Source organism: Meleagris gallopavo, chromosome 14, assembly GCF_000146605.3.
Source record: "Meleagris gallopavo isolate NT-WF06-2002-E0010 breed Aviagen turkey brand Nicholas breeding stock chromosome 14, Turkey_5.1, whole genome shotgun sequence".
NCBI lineage: Eukaryota > Metazoa > Chordata > Aves > Galliformes > Phasianidae > Meleagris > Meleagris gallopavo.
Window position 1 is genome coordinate 2055955 of NC_015024.2, and position 9688 is coordinate 2065642.

A 9688-nucleotide genomic window follows, 5' to 3' on the forward strand; every position below is an offset into this window, starting at 1 on the left:
GACGGACGGACGGACCGACGGACGGACGGAATGGGCACAGGCCCCGGCCCCGCCCAGAGCCCCAGGTGCTGCCATCGGCGGACGGCGGCTCCGCTGCTCCCGGGTGAGTAACGGAGCGATGCGGGAATCGCCCTGAGCCGGGCAGCCCGGGGGGAGCGCCGTGCCCCGGACCCGCAGAGCTCCGTTGGGTGCGGGACGGTCCCGCTCCGGGTCGGGCTGCGTGCGCGTTGTGCCTTCGTGCGTCGTACCTCTGAGTGAGCTTCGTGCCGTCGGGTCGGGGTTGGTGCGCCGGGGCAAAGCACTGGGGTGGTTGGTGTGCTTAGGGTGGAGACGCTGGGATGGCTGGTGTGCTGGGACAGGGCACTGGGATGGCTGGTGAGGCAGGATGGGAGCACTGGGGTGGTTGGTGTTCTGGGACAGGTCGGCGTGATGCTCAGGCTGCTGTGACACACAGCACACAGCAGTGTGTGTCTTACTGCAGTGTGTAGATTTCTCCTGCAGAGCTGAGGGCATTGAATGTGGCAGAGAAATAAACACCCCGATGGTTTATGAGCCAGAGATAGGGAGGTCAGTTTGAAAGCAGTTTGAAAGCAGCGCTATAGGGAAATATGGGAAGAATTCATCCCTAATCTAATCTCACCGAATTCCACAAGGATGCGAGGCAGGGCTCCATCGCTCCGGTTCCTTTGGTTGAGATTTAAACAGGAAACCCCAATGATGTGAAATGTTCCCCCAAACTCCAGGCGTGGTTTGAAGCCATGTGCTGGGCAATGCTCCTGCACAGTGCAGCACTAAGGGGACAGGGGATGGGAATGAAAGAATTGTGGTTTATGAGCCATGGGGGACTCTGCACAACGCCTTGGCAGCTGAGGGTCTGAGGTCTGGTCTGGGGGTGCCCGAGGGCCCCATCTCACCCCAGGAGCCCTGCTCACACTTTAGCCCCCACGCAGCTGAGTCAGCTCAGAAAATGGGGGAGGAGGTGCTGTATGAGGTGTCGGCCATGTGGTGGACAGGGGATGAGGGCTGGGTTCGGCCCACACGCTGCACCAGGGAGTGGATGGTGCTGGGAATGTGGCCGTGCCTCTAGAGATCTGCAGGCTGAGGGGACCTCACTCTTTAGGGTCGCTGGCTGTGTGCAAACCATGGTCCCAAGGACTTGGCATGGCACAGCACTCTGCTTTTGGGGTCCAGCTCTGTGAACATCCATCCCTTCCGGTGGGCTCTTGGTCAGCAGGACAGGGACGACAGCTGCCTCTGCCTGATGGAGCAGCTGCGGGGCATCCATCAAGCGGTCCTCGGGGGACAAAGGCACATGCAGGGCGGATGCGTGGAGCCACCCAACTTACAGATGCAGCCGTGGGCATGCGTGGCACTGGCAGTGCACAGTGACATAGGCTGAGCCATGGGGTGGCAAACACACGGGGAAGAGGCATGGCTGCCCCATCACCGCCTGCCCTCCCTGCTGCCCGGCTTTGCCGCATCCCGCAGCCCCATCCCCAGCTCTCCCCCAGCTGCCGGCCCCGCTGTAACCCAAGAAGCGCAGCCCGCGGGGCTCTGGATTAGCCACGAGACAATCGGGGTCTGTGGGGCGGCACATGGCGGGGGTGGCTGCGGGCTCGCACAGCCCTCCTCCATCCCTGGGGACGGAGCTCTGCCAGCGCCCTTCCCCCGCAGCGTTTGGGCTCCTGCCCCGTCCGTGGCACGGCAGAAAGTGCTGCCAGCATCCCTCGCCCGGCGCCCGCCCTCGGCAGCAGCCCCTCTCCATCCCCTCTCGCAGGAGTTGATTATTTGAAGCTGTCGGCAGTGTTTAGCTTAACCCTGGATTCATCGCCCGCAGCTGTTTCCATCCGAGGAGGCTCTGTCTCACCCCGCCGTGTGCGCCCCGCCCGCACTGAGCCTCCGGGAGAAGCGTCGCGTCTGTAGGACGGTGCCACCCCCGGCTGCCACCCGGGCCCACGCTGGGGTCGCGCAGGTCGCCCTTGGGGCCGAGCGCATCGCAGCGCAGCTTCACCCCTTCAGGCAGAGGCCCCGTGCCCGCAGCGATGGCTCCGTTGGCTGCAGCCCTGCTCTGGGTGCTGCTGCTGTGGCCACACGGTGCCGGGACGTGGAGAGAGCACACCCCGCGTCTTCGTGTCACATACGGAGGTGAGGGGCTGGAGGTGGGAGCGCGGGGTGGGGGGCACAGGGCTGTGGCATCCCCGACACGTGGCGACGTCCCCTGGAGGTCCCCACCGACTTCTGTCCCATCTCCTGCACGCGCTGCCCATCCGAGGTGTTTCCACTCCCGGGGATGCGGTTCCGTGGGGTGGGGGATCCATGGGGCCGCACGCTGTCCCCGCGGCCGTGGGCAGAAGCAGCAGAGGAAGCTCCCAGCATCGGGAGGGCTGTGGAACAATGGAACAATGGCACGGGATGTGACTCACGGACAGCGAGGGGCGGCAGGTTCAAGGACGCAGAGGCTCCAGAAGTTTAGGTTTGAAAACCCTAGGAAAAATAAAAATAAATATAAAATAAAAGGGCCTTTGAGAGCCTCACGTCGGGGCTCAGCGTGGGAGAGAGAGGGAGCTGGTGTGGGGGGGAAACGTGAGCAGTTTGCAGAAGGAAATGACGGCAGTGATGCCGTTGGGAGCGCAGGAAGGATGGGCACAGAGAGAGGTGGGTGTGGGTCACACTGGGACAGTCTCTGTGTCCCTGCAGCAGTGCTGCACGATGTGGGGCTGCAGAGTGGGGCTTCACCCTTACCAACGAGGGGATGGAGGTGCAGAGCCCCCCAGGCTGCACGATGTGCTGTGGAGCAGGTGGTGACCCCAGGAAGCCGGGTCAGCTCACACTGAGGATGCTGAGGCTCGGGAGATGGATGGGAGGTGGGGAGAAAAAACACCCTGTGCTTGGGAGATAATGGCACAAAGCAGAGGATGTGTCTCACCCATCGCCACAGCCGCTGCGCAGTGGAAGCAGGGACAGGAATCCAGCTGCTCACCCCATTCACTTGGTGGGAAGCCCACGGCAGCCCCTGCCCAGCCCTGTGCAGAGGTGCTCCTTCCCCTGCACTACGTCAGGGCCACTCTGCTCGCTTCCTCCCAGCTGCTGCGGATGCGCTGGTGCCCACGTCCCATGCACTTAAAATTGCAGTGTGCCCAGCCGGGTCCCCAGCGCCTTGCTCCTCCTCACATGCTTGGCCTCACGTTGTGGGGGTCCCCTCAATGCTGCCCTTCCTCCCACCCTGTGCCCTCAGAGCTGCTGAAGTCCAACAGCTCCCGGTGGCTGCTGGCCCCAGGGGACATGCCGGGCTCCCAGGCGCTGCTGCTGGATGAGGACAGGACCTGGCTGATGGTGGGAGCCAAGAACCACATCGTCCTGCTGCACCTGGAACAGCCAGGAAGGGAGCCTGAGAAGGTCAGCGTGGGGCAGTGGGTGCGTGCTGAGGAGCACCGGCATCTGGCACTGCGTCCCCAACACAGCACATATGGTTGTGTGGTTGCAGATCTCCTGGCCGGCACCCAGGGCACAGGTGGAGCACTGCCAGCTGGCAGGCAAGGATGTGGAGGTGAGCGGGGTCGGGAGAAACCTGCATGTGGCTTCTGGGCACTGAGAGCTGAGCCCCAGCACCGTGGGTGTGCCCACCACTAACAGCTGTCACCCCTTGAGCAGACCGAGTGCGCCAACTTCATCCGCCTCCTGCAGCCCTACAACAGCAGCCATGTGCTGGCCTGCGGGACCGGCGCCTATCAGCCCATCTGCGCCTTCGTGCAGCTGGGAGCCCGTGGGCAGGTGGGGACTCCCCGTGGCAGTGCTTGGTCTCAGTGCAGCCCTGCTGCTGACTGACCACCCCTTTCCCCCCGTTCCCTGCAGGGTCCCGGGATGCGGCTGCTGAGCCATTCCCTGCAGTCGGGGCGAGGACGGTGCCCTTACAGCCCCCGGCAGCCCTTTGCTGCACTGCTGGTCGGTAAGAGCGGAGTACCGGGGGATGCAGGGGGGTCTGCGGCGGCTCCCAGCTGCTCCATGCCCACACTGCCCCGCAGATGGGCAGCTGTACTCGGGCACCTCCAGTGATTTCATGGGCAGCAGTGCCGCCTTCTTCCGCACTGAGGTCGGCGGGGCTGAGCGGGGCTACATCCGCACGGAGCAGCACCAGGACCACTGGCTACATGGTACGAGGGCTCCGGGCTCGGCTGGTGGCCCCATAGGGTGCTGTGGGCATGGGGCAATGCCATGTTGCTGCTCGCAGAGCCCACGTTCATTGGGGCCTTCGCCATCCCCGACACCCACAACCCACATGACGACAAGGTCTACATCTTCTTCCGTGAGACGGCCCTGGATGGCGGGCAGTGGGAGCGGCGGCACATCCACGCCAGGGTGGCCCGGGTCTGCAAGGTCAGTGTGAAGCCAGGTGGGCGTTTGGCTTTCCCAACTGCAGTCCCCATCCCTGCTGTGGTCTCTCCAGTCCCCAAATCCCCTGCGAGTGGGAGCACAGCCCCCACCTCTGCCAATGCTCTGCTGCAGAACCACGAGCGCATCTCTGGGCACCCAGGCAGTGCAGGGATTGGGGCTGGGCCTGGGGCTGTGTGCCAGTGCTGGTGCTGGGCTGAGTGGGTGGATGCAGGTATGTGTAGCTCTCTTTGCTCATCAGAACGACGTTGGAGGAAAGCGTGGCCTCATCAACCGCTGGAGCACGTTCCTCAAGGCCCGCCTGCTGTGCTCCATCCCCGGGCCTCAGGGCACGCAGACACACTTTGACCAGTTGGGTGAGTGCCTCTCACCTGGGGCTGCTGCTGTCCTGCACCGAGCGCCCAGCCACTCCTCTCTCTCTGTCCACAGAGGACGTTTTCCTCCTTCACACACGAGACCCCCAGAACCCCCTCGTCTTCGGCCTCTTCACAGCATCCAGGTGAGCCCACTCCTGCGCACGGGGCATCCAAGAGCCTCCCCAGCCCTCAACCCTGCTACACTGACAGCTGCCCTGCAGTGCTGTGTTCAGCGGCTCCGCCGTCTGCGTCTACTCCATGGCTGCAGTCAGAGCAGCCTTCAGCGGCCCCTTCGCGCACAAGGAGGGCTTCGACCACCGCTGGGTGCAGTACAAGGCCCGCGTCCCCTACCCCCGCCCTGGCACGGTATGGATGGGGGCAGTAGGTGGCATCGGGAGAATCCATCCCAGCCGTGACACGTCCCTTGGTGTTCCCTGCAGTGCCCCAGTGAGACGTACGACCCACTGCTGCGCTCCACCAAGGACTTCCCCGATGAGGTGATCAGCTTCGTGCGCGCCCACCAGCTGATGTGGGAGCCCATCCACCCGCTGGGCCGCCGGCCCGTCCTGCTCCGTGCCAACGTTCCCTACCGGCTGCGGCAGCTGCTGGTGCACCGGCTGGAGGCTGAGGGCCGCCACTACGATGTGCTTTTCCTCGGCACAGGTGGGGGCTTGGCACGACGCTGGGGATGGGGATTGGAATCAGGCAAAGGGTGTGTGCGCGGTGTCAGACCCCCACCCCACAACACCTTTCCGTGTTGGCAGACGATGGGAAGGTGCTGAAGGTGGGGCTGCCCGGTGAGGCGGGTGCTGAGGCTGTGAGCCTGGAGGAGATCAGCGTCACTGAGGTATGGAGGCACTCACTGGGAGCGACTGCCCGGCGTCTAGCAAGGCCTCACTGCCTTCCTTCACCCTCCAGGTGCCTTCACCCATCCTGGACATGAAGTTGTCACCAAAGCGGGTGAGTCCTCATGCTTCTACTCCAAGGGCAGGGCATCTGACCCCGGCCCTTCACCCCCCAGCTGTGCCAATGCCCTGTCCCACTGACCACTGCGATGTGTCCGAGCAGCAGGAGCTGCTGGTGAGCAGCACACAGGGGCTGCTGCAGCTCTCCCTGTCCCGCTGTGAGCTCTATGGGCAGACCTGCATGGACTGCTGCCTGGCCAGAGACCCCTACTGCACGTGGGATGGCAGTGCCTGCACCTCTCTGCTGCTCACGGAGAAGCGGTGAGCATGCCATGAGGTCACCTCATGTTCCCTGCAAGGGGTGGCCCTGGGCTGGAAAGAGGTGCCAGCACAGCCCCATCCGCTGTCCCACAGGCGTGCCTGGTGCCAGGACGTGCTGAAGGCCGATGTGCTCAGCCAGTGCCAGGACACAGCAGAGGGTGAGCACCGTTGCTGGGACTGGTGGGCAGCGGGGCACTGTCGACACCCTCTGCCATCGGGGAGCACGACGCTGGGGCTGACCCCGTCCCATTCCCATGTAGGGATGGCGGCCGTGGAGCAGCCGGTGTTTGGTGTGGAGAAGAACTCCACGTTCCTGGAGTGCCAGGCGCGCTCCCCGCAGACAGCAGTGCGGTGGCTGGCGCGGCGTGGAGAGGGGCTGGGGCTGAGCGAGGTATGAGGGCAGCGGGGATGGGGTGAAGGCGGGGATGACGGCAGGGCCTGACTGTGCCCGTGCCCAGGTGAGGAGCGGCAGACGCGTGGTGGTGCTGGAGCAGGGGCTGCTGATCCGCCAGCTGGGCTGGGAGGATGCCGGCACCTATGAGTGCCAGGCCGTGGAGCGCTCCTTCTCCTGGCCCCTCATCCGCTACAGCCTGCGCATCATCCGGCACGAGGCCACGGAGCTGCCACATCGCCGTGGTAAAGGGGCCGAGAGCTCCTGGACAGACCCGCGGGTGCTGGGGGCACCGGGCAGCGGCAGCCTCGATGCCTACTGCACCGCACTGCGGCTCCGGGAGCGGCAGCGGCAGAAGGCCTGGCAGCAGAAGTGGCAGCACCGTGCCCCCGAGAGCAAGAGCAGCCGCGTGCGCCGGCAGCCCTGGAGGCTGTAGGGGCACAGAACCTCTCCAATATGACTACCTCAGACTGTGCTGGGACTGTCCACCTTGGCACAGCTCCTGGACACAAAGCCTGTGTGCCCTGAGGAGTTGATTCCCATTCTTCCCCGGCCAGTTCTTAGCAGCAATAAGGAAGACAAGAGGCTGAGAATGGAAAGCAGCCATTCTTGCACGTGGTTCCCAGCCCCCGGCAGCACATGGACCTGTGGTGGACACAGTGCCCACATCCAGCACCATCCCGGTGGGCTGAGGGTACCCACCTCTCCCATCCCAGCCCACATTGCTTTTATGGATTCCAGAGTCAGAGAGACAACAGGCAGTTATACCAACTTACAATTTATTATTTAAAAAAAAAAAATGACATGAAACACAAGTAAAAATAAATACATCATATAAACAACAAATTGTTCCAAGTCTCTGCTCCGGGAGCTCAGGCAAGTACAGCCAGTTGGACAGAGAGCAGAGGGAAGCACGAGATCATGCGTGGGGCACCGACCCACCCACCTTGCTGGGTGCTCCTCCTTCCAACCACAGAAGACCAACCACAAACTAAGGCGGTAGTTAAAAAACAAAAGAATAACCCCCCAAAAACAGGAAAACCAAAGTGAGACTTATTGATGGATTCACTCAGGCTCCACGCACACGTGGCTGCACTGTGGGCTCCAGCACTGAGCGGTGCCATTGTCCCAGCAAAGGGAGCACATCCTCTATTGCTGCCAGGAGCCACCATCCCCACAGCATCACATTACGTTGCCCTTGTGACCAACACCCCCCAGCCCTCCCCCAGTTCCTCCCCTGCATGAACACAATTCATCCAAGTGTGGCAAGCAACACCAGCTGCGAAGGTATTGCTGCCCTTTGCCTCTTTTGACCCCTCAACCAAGAGCGATGTTCTGGTGGTGCTCAGCTGTTTGCTACTGTCACTAAGCCAAAATACATTGTCATTTCTAGCAAACAACCCTCTGCTTGCTGAAACCCTCTGCTTTGTGTGCGCATCTGCAGCCGACCCCCAGCATCCCGCAGAGCCCACCCTGCCCCTGGGACACTGCCCCACTGCCCCCAGCTCTTCTTTAGGTCTATAAGAACCCGGGCAGAGCCCTGCAGGGCTGTCCTCAGCGTCACCCCCAGCCCCACGGCTCCCACCGGCCGTTGGGAGACAGAAAGCAGCAAAAACAAAGAGAGCGCTGAATCAGGTGGGAAAGCACCGCTCCAGGCTCAGGGCCAGGACAGGAGCCCTGCAGCAGAACCACATGCTGAGGGAGGGGATGTAGGGTGGGGATCCCTGGGAGAGGTGCTGCAGGGCTCACAGAGGTCTCTCTGCTCAGGAACAGCCTGCATAACCCCATGGTGCTGGGAGGAGGAGGGAGGAGATGGACACGTGCTGCCCCAGAGCCCTGCAGGCAGCAGTGATGGCCACCCCCTGGGCCGGGCTCTGATGGGCGTGGGGACACGGACCCTCTTCAAGGGGGGACCCCATTGTGTCCAAAGGGTGCCCGGGACCGGGGCAGGCACCTGGTGAGCTGCAGGGAGGCCTCCTGCAGAGCTGTCCTAAGTTCCACCACCTGCAGTGGCACAGGGCCAAGCAGGGACACCTTGGGGACACATCTCAGCACAGGGTCCATAAGGAAGCCCGGCTGCGGAGGGGCTCCGCTGCCACTCTGCTCCCACTCTCCCCACTAGGACCACCCCTTGCTACGACCCATCCCCAAATCCACCAGCAACCACAGCCTCACGGGGACACGGCGGGCAGCGGGGCACGCTGGTAACCATCAGCGGCACAGGGCTGTGCGCAGGCGGACACAGAGCACGGGAGGGCATGACTCACAACGCAGCACTGTCACGGCTTTGGAGGAACTTGCATGAACACCATCAGTTAATTTGCTTTGTTACTTTTGTGGGGGGGTTTGATTTTTATTTCCATGGTGCATCCAAAGACAAGTTGTCCAGCAGTTTGCTCAGAACCCCTCGGTTTTCAACTCCTAGGATATGTTAAAGAAGAAAGCACTATTTTAATGTTTGTCTTAAAAAAAAAATAATAATAATTAAAGTAACTTGCATAGCTAAACTGTTGATCTAAGGCTTCTACGAACGGTGTGGTTATGTTTGACAGACAACGGCCATAAACAGAGAAGGACACTAGGAAAGCCCCGCAACAGTTTTTTTATTGTTTCCATACCGCGTCTCCATCGCGCGCAGCCCTGACGGAGGATGGCAGCGCATCCTGCACTGCCCTGCCTGCTCCCAGCGAGCACCAACCGGGCATTCTCCACTCCGAGAGCCCTCAGGGCTCACCCGAGCCCTGCAGAGCTGCCTCTCCTTCCTCCCCATCCAGCCTCCTCACTCGGAAGGAGCACAGCAGCTCCTCCGCCTGCCCTGAGAGCACCGGAGGGTTCCGTGTCCCCCCAGCTGCTCTGCAGCCCCCGTGGGATGCGGTGTGATGAGGGGAAGCTATGAAACCACAGCCAACCTGCTCTATGCTTCAGCTGCTCCCCTGCCAGACAGCCTGACAAGCCTCCGTGGCGTGACGGAGCCCAGAGCTTCACGGATTTCTTTCTTTTGCGTTCATATGGAAATTAATTTAGAAAGAGAGAGTCCCCCAAGCAATAAATATGACGCCTTCATGTAATAAATTAAGGTAGAGATTCTGTGCAGGGCGGGGGGAAGTGGCTCCATCACACAGCCACCAGCTGGGTGCAGCCCCCTGCCCTGCCTGGGGCTGAGCCCACTGCAGCAGCCACACAGTGGGCACTGTGGGATGGACCTACCTCGGTTGGCAGCCCCAGAAGGGCCTGGAGCCCTCGTGCTGCTAAACAGTGAATTTGAAAAGAATGACAGATCGTTTTTGGGGTGATTTTGTGTCTGGTTTCTTTTTGTCGTTGTTCAT

General features: G+C 62.0%; 1 protein-coding gene across 2 annotated transcripts; it reads left to right on the forward strand.

Moving 5' to 3' along the window:
- Nucleotides 1-6: 6 nt before the first annotated feature.
- On the forward strand, nucleotides 7-7227 carry LOC100546568 (semaphorin-3D-like). 2 transcript variants are annotated; one of them, XM_010718326.3, is made up of 18 exons: nucleotides 7-103; nucleotides 1838-2145; nucleotides 3236-3396; nucleotides 3485-3547; nucleotides 3652-3771; nucleotides 3853-3946; nucleotides 4023-4151; nucleotides 4229-4374; nucleotides 4631-4745; nucleotides 4819-4888; nucleotides 4967-5111; nucleotides 5186-5408; nucleotides 5510-5592; nucleotides 5664-5705; nucleotides 5814-5971; nucleotides 6065-6129; nucleotides 6232-6362; nucleotides 6430-7227. In XM_010718326.3, exons 2-18 carry the CDS (start codon nucleotides 2043-2045, stop codon nucleotides 6796-6798), a joined length of 2217 nt encoding a protein of 738 aa, XP_010716628.1. In that variant the 5' UTR covers nucleotides 7-103; nucleotides 1838-2042; the 3' UTR covers nucleotides 6799-7227. The 2 variants fall into 2 exon arrangements, with proteins under 2 accessions (XP_010716628.1, XP_019475448.1); XM_019619903.2 differs by lacking the exon at nucleotides 7-103 and having other exon boundaries at nucleotides 121-2145.
- Nucleotides 7228-9688: the final 2461 nt, after the last annotated feature.